Source organism: Prenolepis imparis, unplaced genomic scaffold (genome assembly GCF_030444845.1).
Source record: "Prenolepis imparis isolate NDT839.2.m4 unplaced genomic scaffold, iyPreImpa1.0 SCAF_13, whole genome shotgun sequence".
NCBI classification, from domain to species: domain Eukaryota; kingdom Metazoa; phylum Arthropoda; class Insecta; order Hymenoptera; family Formicidae; genus Prenolepis; species Prenolepis imparis.
The window spans coordinates 8,726,630-8,754,388 of NW_028141171.1; the positions used below are offsets into that span (position 1 = coordinate 8,726,630).

General features: G+C 38.3%; 1 protein-coding gene and 1 long non-coding RNA gene across 4 annotated transcripts; one reads left to right on the forward strand and one right to left on the reverse strand.

The window, feature by feature from the left end:
• The first annotated feature begins 173 nt into the window (after positions 1 to 173).
• On the forward strand, positions 174 to 27,520 carry Tsp66e (Tetraspanin 66E). Of its 3 annotated transcripts, none has more exons than XM_083053454.1 (9): positions 174 to 557; positions 11,747 to 11,832; positions 12,565 to 12,663; positions 18,928 to 19,056; positions 19,601 to 19,675; positions 19,854 to 19,961; positions 20,561 to 20,734; positions 21,281 to 21,422; positions 21,592 to 27,520. In XM_083053454.1, exons 2-9 carry the CDS (start codon positions 11,773 to 11,775, stop codon positions 21,624 to 21,626), a joined length of 822 nt encoding a protein of 273 aa, XP_082909580.1. In that variant the 5' UTR covers positions 174 to 557; positions 11,747 to 11,772; the 3' UTR covers positions 21,627 to 27,520. The 3 variants fall into 3 exon arrangements, with proteins under 3 accessions (XP_082909580.1, XP_082909582.1, XP_082909581.1); XM_083053456.1 differs by having other exon boundaries at positions 25,340 to 25,554; XM_083053455.1 differs by having other exon boundaries at positions 23,198 to 25,236.
• LOC145944864 (uncharacterized) lies at positions 2,306 to 10,394 on the reverse strand. Its single transcript, XR_014426758.1, has 2 exons — positions 10,063 to 10,394; positions 2,306 to 2,515 (listed from the first exon to the last, which is right to left on the reverse strand). It is a non-coding gene; the product is annotated as an uncharacterized LOC145944864 (long non-coding RNA).
• Positions 27,521 to 27,759: the final 239 nt, after the last annotated feature.

The window sequence follows — 27,759 nt, forward strand, 5'->3', positions numbered from 1 at the left end:
AAATAAAAAAATCATAATTTGTGAGTCGCCCTGTAGAGAGAGAGACGTGCCGTGCGCATCAATGCGCGAAGACGGCACGCGATTGGTCGACGGTAGGGCGGTACACTTGTCCCGCGCCTGCGCGTTGCGCGGCGACCCTTTCGCGCCGCCAAGCTCCCGCGCGGATCTCGCTACTCGGCCGCTCGCAGATGCGCGGCAAACGGCGCCGAGCGAGCACTGTCGGAGCTGGTTCTCTCGAATTCACGCGATCACATCCCGGTGATCCCTGGCGATCGCGACGCGCGGTACGAATGACTTTGTCCGGCACGGAAAACCGGAGCGGTTGAATCTCTCTTTCACGCGTCGTCGTCGTCGTCGTCGTCGTCGTCGTAACGAACGGATCTTGGATCTTCTCTCGCGCGCGCGATTGTGTTTTTGTGCGCGACTCCCAGGTCGCCGACTACCTGTGTTCAGTGCAACGGGTGCGACCTTGTCCTGAAACAGCTGCCGGAGGAGAGAGAGAGAGAGAGAGAGAGAGAGAGAGAGAGAGAGGAGAGAGCGGAGCATCATTAACGAACGTAAGTTGGCAAGATGAGAAGAACGAGATTGTATACGCGAGAAAGAGTGAGAGAGAGGGAGAGAGAAATGGCGAGAAGCGGGGGAGGGGGAGGCAGGACGATGTAAGTTTAAGCTTTCTCACGGTGGAGGATGCATATTCTCTGGCGTCTTTTCGGGGGCTCGATTCCCCAGATGATGATATTCGTGCATGTTAGAGTAGGCGCCATAGTATTCGTTAGCGATTCAAATTTCACATTTTCTTTTCTCTCTCCCTCCCTCCCTCTCTCATTCTCTCTCTCTTTCTCTTTGTCTCTTGAAGTACGTCGATAAAGCGTCGCGTGTCAATTCGTTACTCCTTGACGATTACATCTTGTGTTGCGAGACAGACGTGTATGTATTCTTTTTCCTTCCCTATTGAACTTTCGATATAATGAATGAACATGTTACTCGAATCTATTCCGTATTGCAATAAGCGACGAGCAACGAGAGCTCGGAATGTTTTGGTCCGGACGGGTCTATATGAGCCGACCGCGAAGGTCGCGAGTCGGGGCAACACGCGAATACACATATACATATAGTGTTATATCCGTATTTCACGAGAGAGTCGAGGTCCCTCCCCCTCTGAAATTGATACTTCCGCGCAATCACGACTCCTCGAGCACGCAATTAATACCTCGCACCACTTGTTGCTGTATTACTACCTGTAGACGATGATATAAATGCACTTGACTTAACGACTGTCTCGGCCGTATTCAAATATCGCTCCAAGAGCGATAACTCTGTGTGTGTGTGTGTGTGTGTGCAATGTTATCTTTATTTTCTGTCGTTCAATCTGGGACGCGACGAGAGGAGCAGAGACTCGTAGTATTTTTTCTCATCCTCCCCCTTCCTCCCTCTCTCACGTTTCGCTTTTGTTGTCAGAAATGTAAAACCTAAGCATATAAAGCCTATAGCACACGGTACGATTTTTCGTACTGGATCTGATAAGATTTAGTAACATACTAAAAATGCACCAATCAGAATGCAGCATTTCTAATATCTTACTAAATCTTATCAAATCCAGTACGAAAAATCGTATCGTGTGCCGTAGGCTTAACTTAGGGGAGATATCTTAACGAGGAAGATAACTAATCAAAACGTCTTATGCGCGATTAAGCAATTATCTCGTTATCTCGTAAAGATTGGGCCAAGTCTATCAATCGCGACGTTGCTTAATAATAGAGAAGAAAAAATATAATGCGAGATATGCGTTTTAGTATTCACATATTTGAAAAAAAAAAAAAAAAAAAAAAAGTTTTAAAATCGTAAATAATTAAACAGCAGTAAACCAGTGCGGTATGTCACTTTATAATAAATTAATGAAACTTCTGTGCTAGAGTCGACGATTGACTTCCAAGGTTAATCTCGTCACTAAATCACATGTATATGCGGATGACATTTTTTTTCCGTATGAGATACGCGATGAATTAGTAAGTGATACATATATATAACTGCTATATTATGTAGCTTCGAAATATTCTGAAAAAAAATGCATGATGCAACACATAAACGCGCGCGTACGCACATTTTTTTCAGGTGAATGCTAAATATACGCGTGTTACATAAAATTCTTATCATAAATTCCATATAATGAAGCACTTTGTAGAAAAGTGCAGCATTTTGTCTATTTTATCAGCGTTTTATGTAAGGGGGGGGGAAAAAAAAAGATAAAATTTTGCAAAAAATTAAGTTCGCGAACGTTAGATTAGAAATGGACTTTTATCGAAAAGACACAAAATTACATGTTCGTTTTGCGCATCTAACGGCGAATATCATGTGGACAAGAGTGGATCTGCGATTTCCATTGTGCCAAATGAGAATGACCCGCGCACGCGCATGAATTTTCATCTTCTAAATTAAAGCTGTTTTTTCTTCTTCTTGTGCTATTGAAATGTGAATATCGCGACACGTCCTCAGCTTTAAGTAGAAATGTCATGACCTGCGGAAGAAATATAATTAAATTACACGAAATTGCCGGAGAGAGAGAGAGGGGGGAAGAGAGGGGGGAGGGGGAGGAAACAATTGTCACAAAGACATAACATATACTTAACTTGTATCTGCGTGTGAGTCCTCTTCAACGTAGCTCTTTAAATCATCAGTTTACGTATGACAGATAGATGTAATTATGACTAATATAATTATGACTAATATAACGTCTTGTCCTCTAATGAGCATCCGAAGTTCTGTCACGTTGCACGTGTTTATGTTCGAATAAACAACACATTTTAACATCCCGTTTTAACGTCCTCGTATATAAGTGTACCCTAACTTACGCGATAAATGACACGAGAAACGTAAAGCGAGAACCGTTAATTCTCGTCTAGGTTTTCATTTCGTTTGGATCGTACAAAAGAGAGATACCTATATACACTAGCGGATCCTGACGTCGATAATGGGGGGGGGGGGTTTGCAAAATTATTTTATTTAATATTTTTGGTTTCATGATTAACTTTTATTCCAGGATCATATTTTATATTTTTATTATATATTTTTTAAACAAATTCAGCAAAACTGTTTCTTTTAATTTGCAAGGGGGGGGTTTAACCCCCCCCCCAGGATCCGCTAGTGTCTATATATATCGAAGATATTTACGTCGCGGATATCTATGTCGAAAATCGCACGTGCGCATTCTTCGCATTATTTCGATATTTTTAGCAACAATCACACGAGCCGCTATAAACGTCAAAGTTGCACGCTCGGAGGAGGTCAAAATCCGTTATTAGCGATTATTAGTCGGAACGGAAACGGTCTATTCTGGCGCAATTTAAGCCGCGTAGCCGCTCAGATTATTCCTGTCAAAACAGTTTCAATTATATACATCGTGCCACGCCAGGATGACTGGATAAGTTTTTGGGGCCGGGGTTTGACACGCATCTGTCGATACGTCCCGACATGTACTGGACGTATTCGAGGAGTCTACGATGAGAGTTAATTCAATTATAGTGGTCTCTTCTCTTTCTCTCTCTCGACGTCCGGAAATCTATTTTATTACGATCAGTCGTTTATATCGATCGGTTAGCGCCTCAGCTATGCCTCACGCGACATCGCTATACGCTTCATTTTTCATTCCTTTCCACTATTATTCGGTACACTGGAGGTCATTAATGTCATAACATTTACTAGATTAACGTTTTTTTTTTTTTTTTTAGACATTTTTCAGTCCATTATTATTTTCTTAACATTTATTCAGAGTTTTGACATTTGTATGTGTTTGACGCGAGAGATTAAATATAAGATTAAACAATAAATAATTCTCGTAACAGATAATATTAAATTAATGCGTAATAATTTTTCTACACAGAGAGAATTTTTTGTGTTTCTTATAGAATTTATCCTGAAAATCATGGTAATCGTGGGACAATTTATGAGAATTTCTCTGATTAATATTTATCACAATAAAAATTAAACATGTCTTTTATATTTTATTGTGATGGATATTATTATTTTTATTGTGATAAATATTAATCAGAGAAATTCTCATAAATTGTCCCATAATTACCATGATTTTCAGGGTAAATTCTAACAGAAAGTTCTCTCAATAGCTTTAAATTCTCAACCAACAGTCTTACAAAATTCACGAAAATGTGTAGATTAAAAATATGCCCAATTAGAATTCTATCAAAGTAAAATCTACTTGAAATTAATTGAAGAAAAAGAGAGAATGATTCTACTATATTCGTTCACTTTCTTCTGAAGCTTATTGTTAATCTAAAAAAAAAAGCTTTATTTTCTATTATCTGTAATTAATCTGTAAAGCTGCGGAAATCTCGATATTTTCACAAAGGAAAACTCGAGGAATCGAGAGAAAGCTACCCTGTATCTACTCGTTTGTCTAGTCCTAGTCTGTTCTTGCACGACCTAATGCAACTCCGCGAAGCAGTGCACCCTTCTCTCCAATATTCCACACAAAGACCACCCTAATAGAAGTTCCACAGATCAAATCACTCCCTGTCGCGAGTCGCGGGGGTGAAAAGGGAGACGCATAATGCATCGAGGGCAATGACATCGCGAAGCATGTCGTTATGGTAACGCAAGCCCACCACAAGTCGCTTTTCTTTCAGCATGTATTGTTCATTGACCGGCGCTATCCCTTTTCTTTTTCGCCCTCTCGCCCCCTACGCGATGCTCGATCATTTATCGCCAAGGTGTGTTGCTACAACACTTTCACACAAAACATCGTTTATCGTTGGCTACCGAAAGCTCGATCGACACCCTACGTCCTCGCACAGTTTCTGTGTCTTTATTTATCGCCCTTATATACATCGACCACATTGGGGTTTTATCTATTCCCGTCCGCTCACGTGTTCGTGTATTCTGACGAACAAGTGGACAAAAGAAATGTTTGATCACGAAGGTGAGTTGAATAAAATTGCGAGAAGCTTCACCGACAGTTTACGTTTCATAATTGAGTATGCATATATCGAAAAATAACAGCGAGGTTTGAAACATGTGAGTTAAAGCAAGAGGTTTGCTATTCAGTTTTTATTTCGCGAGTTTTATTCTTGGACGAACAATAATCGACTATTAAATCAAGTATTTAAAGCTTTGAATAATTCAAAATTTTTCGTACAAGATATTTGGTTTGGCGGAGCAAGTAAAAACTGTGCTTTGAAGAAAAGAAATGCCTAAAATTGCGATAGTTCGTATAAAGATCGTCATTAGTATCTCAAGGCCTCTCGTAAATTTCGGAATTTTCTCTTAGAATTTACCCTGAAAATCATGATAATCGTGGGACAATATAGTATGGAAAGAATTTTATGAGAATTTCTCTGAGCACAATAAAAAATATCTGTCACAATAAAATATAAAATAAAAAATTTACTAAAAGTATGGTAAAATTGAACATATTTTTAAAATTCTTTTCATACCATATTGTTCTATGTCCTATATGCGATTATCAGGATTTTCAGGATAAATTCTAAGAGAAAATTCTCTCTGTGTTCCTTTCAGCAAACCTCGTTAGACTTTTCCCTCGAAATGTTTTTCGATTTTGGCGATAAAATTTAATCACGATTTTTTTCTCATTTTATTTAATCTTTTAAACTTCTTTTCTTGTGTTAGTTAATACTTGGCTCGAAGAAAGATTGTTTGATTTCACGCGAACGTGGCTAAAGTTCCAACATCTATGAAACTTAAATGTGCTCCATCATCATTATTATTTTATTATTTTATTTTTTATTAAAAATGAGAAGAAGAGCGCGAAGAAAATAATCGAACGATATACGATAGGTGTCTTTGAAGGGAAGATCGATTAAACGAGTCTCGTTAAGCGAGCAGCAAAGCTTCTCGTGTCGGGAAAAAAATTCTCAAACACGACCTGTTTCAGACCTATCTCGGGGCATTTTTTTTTTAAAGGAATTTCGAAATCTCTTTCGAAGGATAACGAATGTCGATTTATTCCGTTCGCGAACATCGCGTTGCGTCGTAAGAAAGTACGAAGACGAAACTGAAGAGAAAGGGGTTACCGACTACGTCTTCTGTCACGACGACTTCCCGTTCTCTCGAACAGCCCCACCTCTCTCTCTCTCTCTCTCTCTCTCTTTCTTCCTCGTGGTAACATCCGCGTAAAAACCACATTCCGACCACCGAGACTGCCCCGAGCCTTCTTAATGCTCCTCTTTTTTTTTTTCTCTCTCAACGCTACTCCCGTTGCACCTGCTTGCACGCGGGACAGCATCTGCTCTCTCTCGACGCCGCATTCTTATTACATCTGATATTCCCGAGGGAGGCTCTTCTCTTATGCGTCCCGCGGTGCCGCGCCGCGGGAAATGAAGAATAGAGTGGATTCCACAGCGGCGATGAGCGAGAAAGAAGAAGGGTATGACAACTCTTACGGGAGATGATTATCCCTCGATACGGTCGAACGGCGACAGGGATTGTCAAGTGTGTTATTCGCGCTTTAAATACTTTTTGCGACCTGTCAGAGACTTAATCGGCCATGAAGCAATTCGCGCTCGACGGAAATCAACTGAGCGCCTCGTGAAATAATCAGGAAGTTATTATAGCACCCGGCTAACTGGAGAGCGAGAGTATCTCGTTCGTTCGTTCTCTCTATATGTATCTCCGCGAAAGATTTGAAAAGAACCCTCCGAATCGGCGATTATACGAAACGTTACCGATTATAGCGAAAAGATGCAATCGCACGAGCGTGTAAAAGCATCAGGTGCGATACGCTCGTGGATAATAACAATCGGAGGTAATTTTCCACTACGTTGACTGATTTTTATCTGTCACTGGGACACGCGATGAGATATAAAATAAGAAGTTAAGTATAAAAAGTTAAATGTATTCGATATCGCGTGCAATTGTACGATTAAATCTAGCTCAGCCAGGGAGAAAGCAACTGTTAATTTTTGCATTTTTTAATCTCCCTTGCAAAATATTGAGTAATATATACATAGAGCGATGAATTATAGAGGATCAATTGTCAGAAAGATATATCCTTCGGTATCAAAAAACGATTATTTTATTTTTAAAATATTAAATTTTATATTTAATGTTTCTTCTAAAAATCAAACTTATTCGATGGAATACGTTTCCGAGTCGCTTCCTTCTTGCATAACGACGTCCAATTGCATTGTTTTTCTTCACATGACGTATATCGGATTGATTCATTTCGTTCGATCGATCGATTTACTAATACGATACTGTACGATTTATTTATAGCGCTCGAGAAAAAAAGAATTCTTTTTGCTTTTAACATGATAATTCGATGTAGTCGGAAGGAGGAAGCAGGAGGAAGCAGTTTCTCAAGAACAGAGGGCAGGTTTACACACTTGATCTACGAAGACGCGTTACGTGAACCCGCGTAACGCATAGTAAATCGGGTACGCGCGGATGTCGTGTAGTACGTGTGTTGATTGCACGCTGTGATGATTCGCCATTGTGTCGTGAGAGCGTTATAACGCGCTCTCTTTTACCACCCACACATCCTCGCTCGGGCATCGTAATATTCGTGAGAATTTCTCGATCCGACTTGCGTATCTCCATTTTCGCTTTTGTCGCACGAGAGAAGGTAGCGTATATACAGGGCGTATCTAAATAAGGGCGACAAATTTTAGGAGATGATTCTTTGTCGAAAATTAAGGGGGGTTTCTTATATAAAGATATACTCTTATCCGTTAAACAGTTCTGATAAAAAATTAAATAGGGATTGTTAGTTTCATCCCCTCATAACGATACAGGAAGATAAAAAAAAATAGTAATAAATATCCTTTTTATTAGTGGAAAATATCCACCAAGTTTCATTTTTTTTTTTAATTTGTCTGAAATTTGAGAAAAAGAAATAAAAACTTAATTTTTACCTTCCTCTTTAGAAAAGTGTAACTCCTCAATTTTCGTCAAAGAATTATCTCCTAAAACTTTTCGCACTTATTTAGATACACCCTGTATATGTATATATTTTTCGATCTTTACGATTAAAATATTAAATTTACAACCGATAATGTAAATTAGCGTTAAATGTCTCTTCCCTCGTTCTCGAATATTTAATTTCAATTTAACTCTGTTTCAACATGAGAAAAGTTGACGCTTACGTAAATTACGCTTACGATCGAAAACGCGAACGCGCGCGTGATTCTTATCGGCTCTTAAAAGGCTCCGACCAAGCATTTTGCTGTCGGTGAAAGCGCACATTCGTTACGAAGTCGCGGGGAGATGGCTTTTTGATATACGGAAACGCACACATGAATGAATGAACGTTTACGTTTGCCTTTTGCAACGTGTACCGTTGTTTGATTAATTAAAAGACCGAGGACGTGAATGTCGGTTCAAGGATTCGGTAAGATAAGTTTCGAGGACGAAAATCGAGTTTTCCCGCGAGTATTTCCATATCAATGATTTTTCAAGAAAAACAAACGAGCGGAGAGAGTGTCCTAGTATCGAGCATGTTTTTTTTTTTATTAAAGAATACGAAATTGATAAAAATCGACTCTGTTCCGCTTTCTCGACGCGGACGATGGCTCTTTTTTGTGAAAATTTATTTTATTAGAATTTATTTTCTCTCTCTTTTTTATATAACACCGAGAGATTCGAGGAGGATCCATCGAAAAACGAAACCGTAGAAATTCCGCGATTATATATTTCATCTGGGATCATGCATATATCTTGAAACAAGCGCGTATTCTCACTTACGTATGTTATGTCGGGAAAATAAGCTATTTTTTCATCGAACAATGTAATTGAAACGTCCTTTTTTTCTAGCATCCGCGTGATCGTCGAGATGCACTGCACGCGATAATAATTGCAACGGTAATATATGCAACGCCATCATCGATGGTTGTGCATTAGCATGCATAGTGGGATTGGTTTGCCTTGAAATCTCGCGACGTAGTTTGCGGCGACGAAGCGAAACGTCAACGCCTGTCTTCCACGGTGCGTCTATTGTCAGCTCACAGCTGATTATCTCGAACTGCAAAATTCGTCCTAGATTCGCTTGCACTGGTTCAATGAAAAATTAGGGAAAACGCTGAAGTACCTATGCTCGTTTGAAGAGAGAGGTGCCGCATCGTTGTTTAAATTAACTCGGATCCTTCTCGAGAAAGTTTGCACCGAGAGACACTTTATATACACGACACCCTATTACTCTTTTCAACGTTTAAAGCAGAATTTTAGTCAGAATCGCGTATGCAGCGTGTATACGATATTAGCATTTTGCTTCCCGTTATAGGGAGGGAGAGAGAGAAAGAGAGATATCACGCCTTGAGACGTGAGTGTCCTAAATTTTCGGACAGTTCGGATTTATTCAATTTTAAGTACGCGCAAATTCAATGTTCAGACAATTGTAATAAGTTTTGTGTTCGTAGGTGTGTTGCTTCATAAATATTCATATTATTGCTTTTTTGCATACCTTATTTTATGCAATTGACCATGATATCTCTCCCACATTGCTTGAAACTTCTAACAACATATCGAGAAATGGAAAACATTAAGATTCTTTTGATTGTATTATTAGATTATAACGTCAGAGACGAAAAATCGTACGAATTTCTATTCTTTCTGGTCTTTTTATAGCTGATATAAATCACGATCGAATCTCATAAAGTCCATTTTCATTGAAAATCTAGGACACGTTCAGATTGAATCACTAATCAAAGGGACAATTAAGAAGCGAGTATATTCTGCTCGATCTATCTGAAACACGAATGAGTACGTGTACGCGCGAAAAATCTAATTTACTTCAGAGCTTTTTACTCGCTATATAACGCGAGGGGAGAAAAAATTCACCCTGATTTCTCGTCTTTCTCTCTATGACGATCTCGCGAATCCGGTATCGCCCGCAGTGATGAATCACGTTCAGAATCGAGCCTCGAACGCGTAAATAGAAGAAAATGGTGTTACACGTCGTAGAGGCGCATACATATATATACACCGAGCGAGGAGATGCAGCAGCTTCTTGCGGCACAAAGTGTCGGGAGAAAACCAGGAAAGGGGGAAGGAAAGGGGGGGGGTGAGGAAAGAGCCCGAGCGACGCGTCGACCTACTGACCTGGAACCCCGGCATCTCGCGCTATCTCGGATGATCCAATTTTCCGCGTGTCGTCGTGTCTCGCGTCGGGACGGTTCGCCCCCGGTAGTCATCGATTTCCGGGAGGAACGGGAGCTCTGCGTCCCGCCGGAGCTCACTCGGTGCTCTCGATTTTCCCGGCGCTCTCCTCCCGACCCCGATTCTCCCCGTCTCTCCCTGTCACCCTCTTTCTATCTCCTCAGGTTCAGGTCATTACAGACGTCGGGAGAGCCGCTAATGGCGAGTCTTTTGAGCGTGCATGCCGTGTTTGTCGCCCTGAAGATTGCGAGGCCGCGAAAAAAACTACGCGGAATGATCTCTCATCTCTTGGAGAACGGAGGACCAGCAGAGTTGCTGGTTGCTGCTGCTGCAGCCCGCAGTCGATACCGCTGCTGCGCCGAAGCAACGCGAGACGACCCAAGGGGGGATGAACGCAGTTCTCGTGTAGTAACGAGAACCGTGTTCTGGATATTCGATATTAGGTCGCTTGATCAAGCCTCTTCCCGCGGTCCTTTCCGTCTCGCTGATCTTCGATCGACTCGAATTCGAGTAGAACGGAAGTCTCTCTCTCTCTCTCTCTCTTGATCCTCTCTTGTGACGATTCGGATGCTTACTTTCGCAACACGAAATGAGGAAATCGCATTTTAATTTCCAACGTCGAATATCCTGTAATAAAATGGAGATTTTTGATAAGCGACACCTTCACCGTCACTCTTATATAATCTTTGCGGAGTAGAAAGAATCTTTTTGAAATCTTAGCGGAAGCAGTTTCTCCACTTTAATCCGGAGAGTCGAAGAGAGATCTGTAGCACAGTCAAGGACGTCGAGAAGACCAGAATGGCTTTAATTCGCGCGTCCAATATCCACGAAGAAAAAAAGAACAACATCCTTGAAACTGATTGGCAACTAACAATAAGCTCTCCGTGGCTCTCTAATTTGGACAATTCTCCCTTCTCTTCATTTTCCGCCCACAACACGCGACGATACGTTTGTGCGCTCGCCTACGCTAATTAGTCAGCCGTCAGGGTATTTGTCTGTCGCAAAATCGACTTCGAATCGAAGCATATATTAGATATGGACGACAAGTGAGCTTAAATGCATTCTTTTTGCATATAGTTTATTGTTAGTCATGTTCTAGTAGCGAGCTCTTTATAATTGTAGTTTGGCCTCATCCTTTCTCTTTTCCTTTACTCATCTCTCCTTCACACTTTAAGTATACACTATCAAAATACGTAAATACTGTTAGAAATCTCTTAATTACTACTGCACATGTATCAAGAATTTATAAATTACAGAGAATGTGTCTCTTATTTATCTATAACTTTTTTGATCAATTTTCAGTCAACTTTTCCGTAGCGAAAAATCTCGAGAGATCCTTGCCTTTCCTTTTAATTTCTAGGAACTGAACATTTAATCTTCAAATTATGAATCTATCAAAATAAAGTCTCCTCGATTGAATGTAATAGAATAAAATCCTTTTTCCTTTTTACATTTTAAAATGTTGTAAAGCCACTCGATTTAGAAACCATCTCTCGACGTTCGCGTTAAAGAGAAATTGGCTTCAAGTCGATGAAAGACGATGAAAGAAAGTAATAAAGGTGATTTCGATAAATCTGAAATAGCGTCAACGTGTATAATTATTAACGAACGTATTAATTTGTTACAGGTGCAGTTAAGAAACTTGCCGCGAAAATGAGTTGTGCGTCGCAGTGCGCCAAGTACTTTCTCTGCTTCTTCAACTTTGTATTCTTCGTAAGTATACACGAGTTTTCCGCATAATAATAGTGATCTGAGAAGCGGAGTCTGCATTTCCCTGCGTCTACGAAACTTTACGAGGCGTCGCGATCGCGCGGCTGATAATTCATCAACGTCGCAACTAGTCACGATCGCGTAATTTCACTTTGCCTTCGCTCAAACCCTCGCTTTGACGACGCATTTCTCACTCGTTTTGTACATATGAGCAAATTATACGTTTACATTACATTCGCGAATATCTCCAACTACGGGAGCGTTAACACGTTGCGAAAAAAAAAAAAAAAAAAAGAATCGCGATCTTTCTCGACGAAAGAGTATATCATAGTTGTTTGAACTTTACAGATCTCTTCTAACAAAAAAAAAAAAAAAAAAAATTCAATTTATGTACGCCGTTACGGTGCCGCGATTCTTGGTTTCTTTTACTGCGGATGTGTCTGGTTGACGTCAGAAGCGAAGGTGGAAGTAAAATAGAGTTTCGAGAGAGAAACCGCACTCGCGTGTTCGCGATAGATGAATAAAATTATGCCGGAAGATTCTTCTTCCCTTTCACGTACTCTTTTTTTTTTAATCGGCAAATAAACGTTCAATTTAATATGCAGGCAAACGTGCGAAAATCGCAAGTGAAAATTGCCAAGCCCGCGCTCGAGTTTCCGGGCGGTTTCCTTCGGTCAACCTTGAAGTCCGTGAAGCAGAACGAAGATGTAAACCGAGGTGCTTCGTGTTTTGCAGATCGCCGGAGGAGCGGCACTGACTGTCGGTATCTGGCTTTTCGCCGACAGGACCTCGTTCACCAATCTCATCGGAAAGCTGGACCAATCCGACATCTTGGTAAGAGAGACAGAATATTAACGAATTTATTAAATTAATAAAAATGGTAGCGCGTGCGCGCACGAGATGTGTATATTTCTTCTATCTTATTTCCGAGAAAATCGTATGGTGATTCACGCAGCACCACCTGTTTACGTGGTCGTGTGGCAAATTGGCGCCGAGCACCAAAATAATACTAGCTCTCCGACGTTCTACAAATGCGTAGAAACGCGTAGAAACGCGTCACATTACGAAGCCAAACTCTAAGCTAATTTAACCACTTTGACTTAATTGGTCGTAAAATCTTTCGATACCTTGAACGAGCTTGGACAATTCTCGGCTGGAAAATACCGGTTCCTATAATATACGAGTTTCGTCGTGTTAAATTCTTGCTCAGTAATCTCTACGAAAACGCTTCTCCACCGCTTTCTTATTCAGATAAGATCGCAATAATTTCCGTGACCGACGTGTATCCTGAAATCTTAGAGGGAACTTTCAGGCGGAGAGTACTTAATTAATTAGCGTCTCGTTTTCAACGCAGCTGAAAGCTCTGTCGACAATTTCAATTGCACTCGCGAATATAGATCGCTAATTAATCGCTCTGCTAATTTTTGTTCGAGATTACGAGCACGAAGAGAAAAAATTTCCGAGCAGAGTCTCCGATCTCTCCGCGCTGGAATATGTTAGAGGAAAAATGGCTCGTATGCGTATCCTTATAACCGGCTATTTATATTGCTCCAAGTTTCTCTTGCGTAATCGTGGTAATTATGTCGTAAGTTTGTTATGCAACCTATAGAGGTAGAGGTGCAAGAAGCAGGTTTTACATGAACAAGACTGAAATTGATGATTTACCTGATTTACGCGCGATTATATGGTACACATTTCGGTATAGAAATATCTTTTTCACATTCAACTCGTATATTTTCGCGCCGATAGACTGTACATACGCGCGTATAAGTATAAATTATTCTTGGCGATCTATTTTTCCTTGTGCCGATAAAACCCTTTAGTCAGCATTGGAAAAATCTATCCTCGCTAACGCGACTCATTCATTAACAAGCACGTGCGAAATGCAGATGTGTAACGAGATAAACGTGACGTATATTGTACGTATATTGTAATATAATATACCATTGTCGTGTGTATTATTGATACATCGATGTCGCGACGACACACGCATATTAACGTGACTTTTCTATAATAAATATATCCTTGGAACGGACACGCAAAGCATAAGCATCATATATGCGAGAGAAGTATATTTTCTTTTCATGAATTCTTTTATTTCTCTCGAATTTTCTCACGAGGATATATTTCTTACGTCGACATTATATAATATCGAATGAATAAATAAATGGCATCTCCAAGCTTCCGAAAGAAAACCACAAAATCTCTATATTGGAAAACTAGTTATAGGTCAGCTTACCGGAGATGAACATATACGTTTTTTCTTCGGAAATATGCCAACGATAGAATATTTAACAGCCATAACATTATACTCACTGGGCTTTTCTTAACCGCAAGTTGCTTATAGATACGAGATAATCTAACGTTTAACGAGGTGCTTGACTCTATAAACTGCGAGGAGAAAAGGCAGAAAGGCATAAAAAGAGCGACTTGTCTTGAAGACCGTCGCGATTAACGAGAACAATAGAGAGGATAATATATATGCTTCCTTCGTAATAATTACTACTGCGTGCTCCTTTTTTTCGTCCTGCGCATCTAATTAGCCTTTATATTGGCAAAATCACGTGCCTCTTTTTTTCTCCTGATTCTTATATCGTTCTCGTAAAGCAGAAAGGATTATACAAATCTTAATTTTACACGAGGATATATCTGTAGAAAAAAAATATTCTAAAAACAAGTAAAAAGAAGAGGATCCTTTTCACATAGTAATTTTTTTTATACCGCCAAACGTAGCGTAGAAAAGTGTATATGCCGTTAATTATTATTGTTAGAGGATGACCCATCGTAACGCGCGCTTTCTAATACGCTGCACCTCTGCCTCGTGTCTTCTTATCACTCGGTAATTAACATTTATTCTGCTAGTTTCACTTTATAATTATTATAAAACTTGAGTAACATCGATCGCGCCGTCATGCAACACTCAAGAGTGCTGTGGATGCGCGAATCTCGTTTGATCTTGATCGACAATTACTCCCGATTCGAAGAATAAATAGCCAAACAAATAATAATCCTTTAGATTTCATTTATTTCGAGGCACAATTTGATACTTTCGAGAATTTCTTATAATATTCTCATATAATATTGTCTTATAATATTCTGATTTAAATAAATTGGCAATATCTTGAAAATCTGGCAAGACTTTATATATTAAGGTTCACAATGTGGAACACATATTTAAATTTCAACGGGTTAGAAAGAGCCAGACAAGGATGATAGTGCGTTAGTGTCAAGAAAAAAATTCTTTTGCCCGATATTTCTCTCGCTTACGCTTCTTCTAGGAGAGACGCAGAGATTATTCGATTAAAAAATTATGAAAAATCTCGAATATTGAGATTTATATTTAATTACTTGGCATCGTACGAGGGAAAATTGATCCTCCTTGCGCAACTAATCAGTTTCAATGAAAATTAATTTTTTCCTCGAAACTGACGCACGATCATCCGCTCTTTCTAGCTCGTTGAAATTTAAATATATAATATATATTTTAGTATCTGATTTATTTTGATCGGCGAGCGATAGGAGAAATCTGAATGGCAGACTGTTTGCGCGCGCAGCGTGATGATGTACGACGTAGATAGGTAGATAGCGATTCTACTACAGGGAGAAACGAGAAACGTAATTATCGGTACTTGGTCGCTGATGAGATGATTGGTTGTCACATTAGCGCAACGCGTGGGAGGATCGGGACGATCTCCATCGCGGATTCGTGGTTCACAGTCCACTGGTGGATCCACCAGGAGGGACCAAAGCTCTCGAAAAGCGCGATTTTACGTTTCTTCCCGAGCTGTATAGCTATTCGCGAATATCTCGGAGTCTCATATCGTGGGGAACATTGTCTGGAATTTTTTTTTTTAATATTTACATCGTTCGCGACGATGGCGGAGCTAGATAGCGGAACGCCACGAAGAAAAGTAAAAGTGCCGCTTTCGTTTTTTTCATATATATTTCGAGGCGAAAGGATATAACAACGCGCGTTTCCGCCGCGATTTAAATCGAATTTATTACGGCGAGACACTTAAATAAGTCGTAATTTAAATGCGCGATACATATATGAAGTTCTCTTGATTTTTTTTTTTTTTGTAATTTACGTGTTTGATTCTGTTAAATTATATAATATAAGAAAGAATTAACATACAATTAGCATTTACTCGCGCGTTATTAGAGAAGAGTCGAGACGCTTAGAAAGTTGCCTCTAATCACTTCTAATCGGAGACGAACTATAACTCGTATAACTGTTGTCTCTTTTAGAAACTCCTCGCGAATAGGAATTCTCGATTTGAAAACGAAGCGAGTTAGAGTTGTCTAAGATATAAGAGCCTTATCTAAACCGACAGTTTGTTGATTGCTTAAAATGTCGAGCCTTAATTAGCCCGGATCGTCGCTTATCTTCGGTAAGAATTTAATGGGCCAACTATGAAAGCTAGAATTTTCGTGAGGGGAGAAATTGACCTAAAAAACTGAAACGAAAAGAATCTTTACATTTTTAAAAATCCGCTTGCATTTAAAACATGTATAGACACACTCTGTGCAGAGAGAGAGAGAGAGAGAATAGTAAATGCGTGTGGAAACAGGCGAACGATTAAGTGCTTCATCCTGGAGTATCCCTTATGTACCTCTGTTATCGAACGACTTAGCTCGAGAGATAGTCGCTGTCGTTTACATTTCCTCGACAACGACCTCCGTTTCCTTTCGCGTCTCTCGTGGCCGAATTGAAACTCAACGGGACGTCTCCGACTTATGATATCCGGTGTTAATTGCCGTCTTGCCGAGCGATATCGTTCTAAAGAACCGGAGAGAATGGACGATAATAATAATGACTGACAAGTCCTGCGCGATTGATTATATGTATATATATCGTCGACACATTAGCCGAGAGAGCCGATACGATAACACACTTCCGAAAGGCGAACTCGGCTTGAAATTAGAAAGGAAAATTTCTCTTGTAAACGAGACAATTCGGGGATATAATACCTCGGTGTACCTCGCATAGAAAGACGACGTCCTCTTTTCCTCCGTCAAATATACGCGCGACGCATCCGCGAGCGTATAAGCGAGGAATTTAGGACGTATTTAGGACGTACGTTGTTAGAGCTCCAGAAAATGCATTAACTCGCTGACGCACGCGCAACGCACATCCATGTACTGTAAATGCGTTAAATTGGGTCATTTCGGAGAACCATGTGCACGGCTCATGCGCGACGACGAAAGCTACGGAAATTCGACTGAATTCGAGAGAGGGAGCAGAGAGAAACACCCCATGCAACGTAAATATATTCGGATCTCTCTGCAAGATATTAGAGGGGCAATCATACGGTTTTAAACAGAGATATAGATATATATATATATATATATATATATATATATATAATATTTTTCAAGTCGAAACACTCCGATGTGCTGTAACGCTCGCTTATCATCATTCGCTGCAATCGGCTTTCGATCAATCTGGCGGAACGAGTCGGTGAAACCGAACACGAGATACCCTTATTAGTCCTTTCACCTGGTGACCTGATTTTTCGCGGCACGCTTCGTGTTGTAGGTATATGTGTTAGTATATAGTAGTAGTGGCACGTTCAATAAGACGTGCAACGTCGACGCGCCTATAATACAGAGAGAGAGAGAGAGAGAGAACCGGCGTCGAACTAAAATACCTTATATCCGTTCAACAGGTGTTCGAGATAAGAATGTCAACGTGCTTACGAAGTAATCTCGTACACAGGCAGGTATACATACAATGTCGGTTTAATCCGCGCTCGCCTCTCATCGTCGCGTCTGCGAACATAAAACAACGCGTCATCCCGTATGATTGTCTCAATCTAACAGCACAATTCGCGATGTTATGTACGAAAGCGCTCATTTTCCCGCGTTTATCTCTCGAGTGTGATCTCTCTCTCTCTCTCTCTCTCTCTCTCTCTCTCTCTCTCTCTCTCTCTCGAGGGAACGAGATAGCGGAATTATCCCTTTTACGATTCAAGGCCCTGGACTTGTTAATCAATTGGTAAAACGCTTGATATACTTTTCGAATCTTTAAGAGTCCTTGACAAGGGTAGATTTTGCTGACGGATAGATAGGGATTAGCGGAGAAATTTTTTTTTTTTTGCACGATTTCTAATAACTTTTACAAACACCATCCATATCGGCTCGCGAGAATCTTCTTCGGGGTCCAGCAGACATCCAGATGCGAGAGAGAGAGACGTCTCGTATAAAGGAAGGTCTATGCTGCCATTCTGGTTGGTCTGCCTCGTGAAACTCGATATCCATCACGTATGACGGAGATGACAGTTGGCATATAGCGAGCTTATAAGTATTCCAAGTGCGCCCTTTCGCGAGTCATTATGTCATCCACTTATATCGAGCATGTTTTGTAACGATGTACAATGCTAGCATGAATACTCTACTCTGGTGATGAGTCGACGAGCTTAACTTAACATAATTGTTGGCGCGACTCGCGTGAAACCAGCGTGCTTAATGCATATCTCTACATACATTATACATATATCTATAACAATAATAAATATACGTCGATATATGTGTACATAAGAATGATGTACAGCGCACTATTGATATCCTAATTTATGTGGAAATGCAACTGTATAATTCGAGTTTACAAATTGAACCCCGTAAATGAATTATTCACAGAGTTACAAACTCCTTGATTTCTCTCTGAACGTACGAAACGGAGTTTGAGAATCTAGTGATTTATTAATAAGCGATTATAAATGTTTTACGATATAACGAGCGCGAGAAATTGTAAGCCAAGAGTTCTCGAAAGATTGATATAAATGATATAGGATCTCTTATTTTCATAATTCATTGATAAAACTCTCGGAAAATTGGTATAAACGAAAGGATCTCTCTTATTTTCATAATTCAATATTTTTGCAATCCCTGAAGGGAATTTTGACGAATTATATTTCTCACTAAATACCTAAATGATTAAGCTTTGGTATTGTGATAAATATACACGCGATTTCGATATATATATATAAGAGATTCTCTAAAGAATTTATCAAATTGCAATCTTACATCCCACATTCAATGATGAATATTTATTATAAGCCCGATCTGCATTCTCATCGCACCTTTCTTGTTTTGCAGAACAAAACAGACGCCGATGTCATCAGAATGATATCCTACATTCTTATCGTAGCCGGTGCTCTTACGTTTATCGTCAGTTTTCTTGGATATTGCGGTGCCATGTTCGAGTCTAGATGTCTTCTCTGCGTCGTAAGTTCGTTCTAATAAAGCTTGTTTCATTCAAAACTCTCTCGCGACGTGATGTTTACGTAATCTGAAATAATTAGATGTGAGATTAGAAGAACATTTTTTTACTCGCAAGACAAAAATGCCTTCAAGCTGTCCAAGTTTGAGCATTTATGTATTTTTTGTATATTATCTCGAAAATATTACGCATATTTTAATACGCAAATAATTTTATGTTATAATATATATTTTAATAAAAAAATTCTAGAATAATATTACATTTTGATAAAATGTTATTTTCATTGGAATCTTCAAGTTCTAGTAAGGATCAAGTAATCAACACAACTCGTTGAAGACAATTCAAACAATTGCAAAATGTAATAGAATTTAATAATGCAAGATTTTCTCGCCTCGATTCTCTTTTCTTTTCTTTCAGTTGTGATATATAGTAGCGAAAATGAAATGATTCATTAACGGTGATACAATCAAGGAGAGAATTATTTTACATAAAAAATATATCAAAAGTATAAAATAATTTTATTAACGATGCTTTTTCCTGTGATTACAGTACGGCATTCTAATTTTGCTGGTTTTAGTCCTGGAGTGTGTGGTAGTTGGCCTAGCTTTTGGACTTAAAGGAGACGTGCGTATTTATATAACTTTCATGTTCTTTTTTTTTTTGCACAAACGCGTTTCCATTTGATGAAATATTTCGTAAGCTCGAGCGATTCGTTAGCATCGAGTGATTACGATGCGAGTTGAATGAATGACGATCGCAGATATATTTGTAAGGCTCACTTTAATATGAAATTTAAATGCAGGCCGAGAAAGGTACTCAGAACTTCTTGAAGTCGACCATCAACTATTATGCGACCACCGTTGATAAGGCTGAAACAGTGACAGTCGCGTGGGATGGAATTATGAGCCAGGTAAAGATATATCAATCAATTAAATTATTAATATAAATGCTTAATTAATTATCATCAGTTAATGATGATCAATTAACTTTGAACGACGCGTGAATTAATTGGTATATCGATTTTTCCGGATTTTATTTATCTTGCATATACATATAGAACCGCGATTAATTGGCTCTAAAGCGGTACGCTAACTGCACTTTGGTATAAGTGAAAGTCGGCAATATTACGAATATTAGTGAGCTATCCTACCACTTTGTGGCAAACTTGCAAACCACAAACTTACTTATTTTAGAATTTATCGATAAATTATGAAGAAAAGCGCATGGAAAGTGTTACATTTACACCGTTTTAAAGTTCATTGAAATCGATAGCTAAAAGTATCCATTAGTCTAATAAGAATCTCGCGTCATTAAATAGCTATCATATAAATGATATAAGGAGAGATAATTATCTAGCTATTCGTGAATATATAATATATTTTCTCTGCATTCATGTCTCGGTTACGGAATCTAAAGGGGTACAATACAACAAAAAATAATATGTTTCGCTCATACAACGATGACACGTGATAGACAGGCATTATTTAATATTGATGGAACCATTTTCAGCTCCATTGTTGCGGTGTGGAAAGTTACCTAGACTTTCGCGAAAATACGAATCTGACTGCTACCGGAAAAACGGTTCCCGAAGCCTGCTGTATAAAAGTGAGCGAAGGATCTAACGTTCTGAAGGATCCTTCGTGTCCAATTAGTCCTACCGCATCCAACTCGTACTATCAAATGGTAAGTTGAATCTTATTATTACTTTATTGATCTTTCTTTTTCTTATTACTCGACGTATATATAAAATTGGGAGTAGAATCACATACAAAACATGTTAGTGTAATTATTGCTAAAAGACAGACGTTCGTGTTACGGACACGTATTCACGTCTATAGCACACTTTCTCCTTGACAATTTTCTGAGCGTGACTCGGCATTGGCATTGCGTGCTCCTATAGCTCTCGTACGAGGCATCCATAAAGATGCACATACAAATTGAACAAATAGTCTTGTGCTATGCGTGATGGAGAAACATTTATGTAAGCCTCACATATATTTTCAAATTGGCGGTAAAAAAGATTTGATATTTTTTTATTTTATTACGATATTAAATATTTCTCAAATTAAAAATTGGAAAGCATCAAGTGTCAAATTTACACTTAACATCCACCTGTGAAAACTAAATTAATACAAAAAAATGTAGCACAAATTAGCTAAAGTACCTATATATTACATAAAGTTACATTTACGTATACGTGACGTTAAAATGATCATTACTTATCTATAGGGTTGCTACAAGGCCATAGTGACCGCCATCGAAGAGAACGCGGCGATAGTGATCGGTGTGGCCGCTGCCCTGGTCTTCGTCGAGGTCTTGGTCATTATTCTGGCGCTGTACCTAGCCTGCTGCTATTGGCGTCCACAACATGGTAGGCTCGGTGTTAAAGTCAATTACTAAATAAATCTATTATGATAGTTAATGCGCTCGCACGCGCAAAAGTAACTTACCATATTCGTTGAATGATTTTCCTCGGCCGTTAGGGATGATTCAGATTCTCTTAATTGACGGTAAAATATGACCTCTTTAACACTTTGCAGTTTATCGATGCGTAGAACCTTCTGGCAAGGAATAACCTCGAGAGCAGAATGCGCTAAGCTTTCTGCCAGCAGTTCTTTTGAACGCAGTTCTTTTTCCTTTATGGACTTCGCGAATATACCTCGACCGTCTTTGTATGTGTATTATGTAATATACATATATACACGTACAAAATAATCATATATGCATGCATACATATATTGTATATATATATATATATATATATATATATATATATATATATATGCATATGCATACATGTAGGTACGTGTTTTCGTGTTTTCCAACGCAATGGCGACTCAAATTGAATCGTGATGGCATCGCATCGTGCGCTCCGACTGCATACAGTTTCAGAACTACGACGTAAGAAGTCGAAGGGTTGCGAATTAAAAGTGATGTACACATTAAATGTTGCATTCCGTTTCTCGATCGGATGATCACTCTCAATCAATAGCTTTCGATCACCATTCGAACCCTTCGATCGTCCTCGTATCTATCGACGGCATGTTGACACATGAATTTTCGCGGAAATTGCGTTGAGCGGAAAAAGTGCACTTTGTGAAATGATTCGTCCAATCATCGATTGCATGTGCTAAATTCAATTCGCGGATCAAGAGTTTCGACGTTTCAAGGGCCAATTCATGTAAATCAAATTCGCATTCGCTTTCGCTGAGATTCATTGTCAAAAAAACGTCATTGTTTTTCAACGCCGCGAATATTCGTTGATCGTATTTCTCGTTGATGCATGCGTGAAATCTCTCCTTCCCTCAGCGAGGAGCAAAGTGAAGGAGACACTTTTGTTTCGCGACGCGCGAAGCGGGATGAAATGCTTAGAGATTTCTTTTTTTTTCACGTCACCGCGCGCACACACATCATTAGCATAGATACTCAGTCTCTGTCCGCTCAACGCGCGCTTATCAACGACGTACTGTATCAATGTCGTCATCGCACTGATCACCGTGCACTCTATTCAAATGCTTTTAATGCTCGGGCGCGCGAAATGATCGAAATAATGTACATATCCGGAATATTCGACGCCAACAGCTTCGGAGCTGTCCAGCAAGTTGTTTTTCGTCACGAGATCAAGGATCAAAAATGCGCAGATCTACGCATTTAATAACACGTACCAATTTGCTTGTATCGGTTACGAACGACAACTGTCGAGAGAGAGAGAGAGAGAGAGAGAGAGAGAGAGAGAGAGAGAGAGAGAGAGAGAGAGAGAGAGAGAGAGAACGAAAACTTAATTTCTCAAGATTCTTAATATTCATCCAATCGCACGTTAATTATTTCCGATATCTCACATTCCGTTGTGTCAGTACAAAGAAAAAAAAACTGTTGCACGCGATTTTCCACGTAGCGTTATAAACGATCGAAATCGATTGATATAGCGTGAAAATGTTGCAGCACAGTTTCACATGTTCGGATCCTATATAGACGAGGACAGACGCGCCTTGTCATTAAAAGTGCTAAAAGATCACAATGTTATAAATGTTATTTTACGCGCATATCCGTATCCGCGATTTTGATCACGCACAATCTGTCCTATTAAGAAAGTAGATCCTTCCCTCTCCACGATCGGAAAACATTGACAAATGGACGTTCTTTTAGCTTGTGTAGACGTATCGTCAAGGCAGGCCTGGTGAGGTGCTGAAGTAAGGATGATGATTTTGATGGGGTTTGCTTTCAAGTAAGATGGAGGTTGAGGCTGTCAGTTGACAGCTGATCCCTCCCACGCTGCTGCTTCGCTGCAGCGTCTAGATCTATCATCCATTTCTACTCTACAAGCGTTCTTTCGTGAATTCTATTGAGGCATGGTAGCTTTGCTCTTCACCCTTGCATGGCCATGCTATTGTATATAATTTGACAGAAAGAAAGAGAGAGAGAGCGAGTGAGAGAGAGTGAGAGAGAACGATACGGATATATGCAGAGGCAGAGAGGGAGGCCCGATTGCATCATTATGCAGCGCAACCTGTAACAGGAAGTGCGCTTAGCGAGGGATATCCTGACATAGTATCATCGATGACAGATTACCACACCGCATGTAGGGTGTGTGATTGAAATGAGAAATAAATTATACAAATGAAAAAAAGATACGTGTAAAGTAGCTTGACTATGTAAACTAGACGTTTTAAATCTGTGCAATCGTTGTTTCATGTTTATATCTAATCTAAAACAAAAAAAAATGTGAATTATAATTAGACACTTTTCTAGAGTTTCGCGAAAAGATAAAGATATCAATTTATCTACGAGTAATTACACGAGGCAATAACTACGATTGCTGAATATATAGACGAGGCCAAAGTTTAGAAAAATATAGATAGCTCTAATTGATGAGCATTATTTCGTAATGTTCTTTTTTTAACTTATACAAATTTAACTTTATATAGATATATTCGAGCGAGAATTAAAGATTTTTTTTCTAACGCGCACACACTGATGATTCGCGCTGAGAAGCGACGAATTATCCGAACATATTCGTTCATTGCCAAAAAAAACAAAAAAAAAACAAAAAAAAACGAGTATGCAATTGGGCCTGTAAATTTCATTTATAAGCTTTAGCGTTTTTACAATTTCATTTCATTTCACCATTTGTTCATACTCGAACGACTCTATCGGCACAAGTTATTAAACACACGTGGCGAAATTCTACTCGGAATTGTCGTACGCAATAACACAACATTAACTGTTTCTTTCCGTCCCTTGCCCATTTCATTAATTAGAGTAGCTTAGCGAGTCTATCGTCTCAGTGTTGCAAACGCTATATACGTACCTAACAGATATACATCACAGATCGCGAGATGAAAGAATCTCATTCACGTTAACATAATAATGTAAAGAACATAAAAAATGTATTATTGTAAATGTGGGTACAAATGTGTACAATTTCGAGGAGAAGTCCAATACCTTGATAAGAAATTGATAATGTGTGTTAGTGTATACTTCTCAATGTTTAACACACACTATGCTGTATACGCAATCTGTATACGTATGCGCACCAAATATATACACACACATAGAGATCGAAAGCAACAGATTTCTAAGACTGAAAATTTTAAGAAATTCAATCGAACGCACATACACACATACACACACTACAATGATCTGACGAGATGCGGATTTTACAAAAATCGAAGTTGTTTTACTTTCTTGTACTTCTAACGAGATACTGTGTGTATTTAGATAAAATATACTTTTTTGATATATAGGTAAACGCGAAACTAACTTTTGATTCTTTGATTCATTTCGAAGAGATTGAGTATAGAATAATAAAATAAAATTATATATATACATACATAAACGTGTCAAAAATGCCAAAAATGCCAAAAAATAATGATGCACAAACGATCTTACGCTTTTTCTTCGGTACCTGAACTTCCTTAGATTTTTAACAAACGATATCCACGGCATAGAGAACATTCGAATTATATCTCGCATATTGTAGTGCGATGTTAATTAATGAAGACAACGTGTTGCAACAACGTAATGTCTTGCGACACATTGTAATTTTGTAATTGAATGCTCTCTGCGTGCTGCACGAATAGTGCGGTGCGAATTATTATAATCGCGCGACATCGGCTTGACAAATATATAAGTGTGTTTTAAACACGCGTTTCTTTCTCTCTGTGTTAAATATGTGCGTGCGCGTACGTACACACACGACGATCGACGTATAATTCAATTTTACGATGCTCTTTATACTCATGGCTACTAATTGTTCATGCCGCACATTCTAGACATTTTCGTTTCCAGTGTTAACTTGTTGGTGCTGCTGTTGACGAGGCATTAAGAGCATGGAACTGTTGAGTAGTGCCTCCTAGCACGTTGAGAGCCCTTAGTGTGCTCCTGTGCCTTGCTTGCTTGCGAAACTCTAGATGCTAGCCCAGCCTAGGCTAGCTGAGAAATCGACCGACAGAAAAAAAAAAAGATTCTGACACACTTGAGTCAACGAAACGTTTTCGGAAAAATACTGGCAGTGACGTAGAAGATATGATAATCAATATGCGCGTTTCTCTTTAAAAAGAATCATTCTCTAATTATCTTAGGATATGTAATTCTGTTTCATTCATATGTTCATATATTATATATATATATATAATTTTCGATATAAAGTATCTCAACGTCACTGTAAGTTGACAACGTTTTGTGATTTCGCCAAGTGTTTGTATTATGGAGGTACAAGCGTTATTTAAAATAATGGAGAAATAGAATCGGAGATGTGTAGAGCCGACCGACGTATGTTCTGCAATAATAATCTTTTCTTTTTCATCTTCCGGCTCTCTTATCGTCAATAAGTTAATGCAAATACTAAATCTCAATGACAAATAGTGAATGTATATACGCAATATATACGACACATAACATTAGATATTTTCATAAAACATTTTAGATGCTTGTATCATAACTTGGAATACTCATACGCGATGTTTCGTCCATTTCAACGTAAAAAAAAAAAAAGAAATATAAATAGTGAAATATATTTGATGATATATTCGTGAGACAAAAAGCCGATGTATATTCGGCATATCTTTTTCGCTATTTTATTGCATTCAATAGAATTTCTCTGAGAACTTTCTTATATACGTACACTTACTGAACAATCGTAACTTTACACGCGAGATCGATTTCAAAGTAGTACTCGAAAGACAGTCAGATAAAGGCGTTGTTAATTACTAAAAGAAATTAAAATATATATTTTCATGCGAGAAAAAGGTTTCTTTTGACATTATAATATATTGGGGCGAGAAGAGAAGATATACATGCGTACAAATTGTATAACAGATTTACAGTAAAGAGGCCTCGTGTTTATTAGTATTTTCTGATTTCATCCTGATATATGCTTCTAGCCTTGTATTTTCCTCATGTACCTGATTAAAAAAAAAAGAGATTGTCAGATATAATTATATCAGATATAAATATTTCTGTGAGAAAAAAACGTGGAGAAAAATGGCGCATCATTGCTGGTAGTATAAATCGGGAAGAGCATTTTACATACATTCACACTTTGTGAACATCACAAAAGTCAGAGTGTCATAAGCATTTATTTTCGAACATTTGTTCTCGTTTCTTTGTCAATTGTCCTGTATGAAAATGTGCTGCACATCACTGTGTTCCTAATAGAGGAATAACAAATCAAACCTCCTTTTACCTCTGACAGGCGCGAAAGAGCATCTTGAACTTAAATAAAAAAAAATATATATATATACATATATATAAAAAAAATATTTTACCATACATATATTTACAAATTATGTATTGTATAATTAACGATGTCTTGGCTATGATCATATGTTCGCGTAAATACGCGAAATATCGTACATGCTAATTGGAGGATTGAAATTTTCATTATAAAACTCGCTAGTTTATAATTTAAAAATATGATACACAGTAAAATGCTTATTTTTTTTTTAATAATGTGCAGTTTAAGTTAGAAATCAAGAACACGTTTTTTGCATGCGATGTGCACTATAAAAATATTTATATTTATTTTTAAACGTTCGCATAGAGAGTGTGTCTGTCGAGTATATTAAAATAATGTAAAGGTTCTTTTTATTGCAATTCGATCCTTATATGAATGCCGATATCGTAAATAATAGTCTAGAGAAGTTTTTTGTTATTTTTTCTTGCGAAAAAAAAGGAGGGACAAAAATTTGAATGTCTATTCAAAAAATCTCGCTTCCTTTAATCCTTCTTGAAATTCATATAGAAAAATATATATATTTTTGAAAATCAAAATCGCTGGAATTAAATATAAGGATAAATTGCAATATTAATAACCTGATTCTTATAAAGCTGTCTAATATGTAATTCCATGATATTATGAATGTATAAATTTCAGAAAAGCTATTTAAAATCAACAAAAAGTAACAATGTGAAAAAAAAAAACATGGAGCCTAAGACACCAGTTTAGAATCTTGTGTAGAATTTGTGGAAGTCGAGTCAAGAGATTAATGTGTTTATTCTGGAAATTGCGATAAAATAATGAATAAAGCGCGTGTTGTAGTTGTATGCTATGATAGTTTCGCATAAATTAATATAGTAATATCTACACATTAAACAAGTATCTTTTCGATATTAAAGATACAAATAAGAGCTATATATTGCAGAGAGTTATTTTTAAAAGATTATGTGAGGTGTTACAGTGATATAAGATTTAAAAAAAAATAACAAAA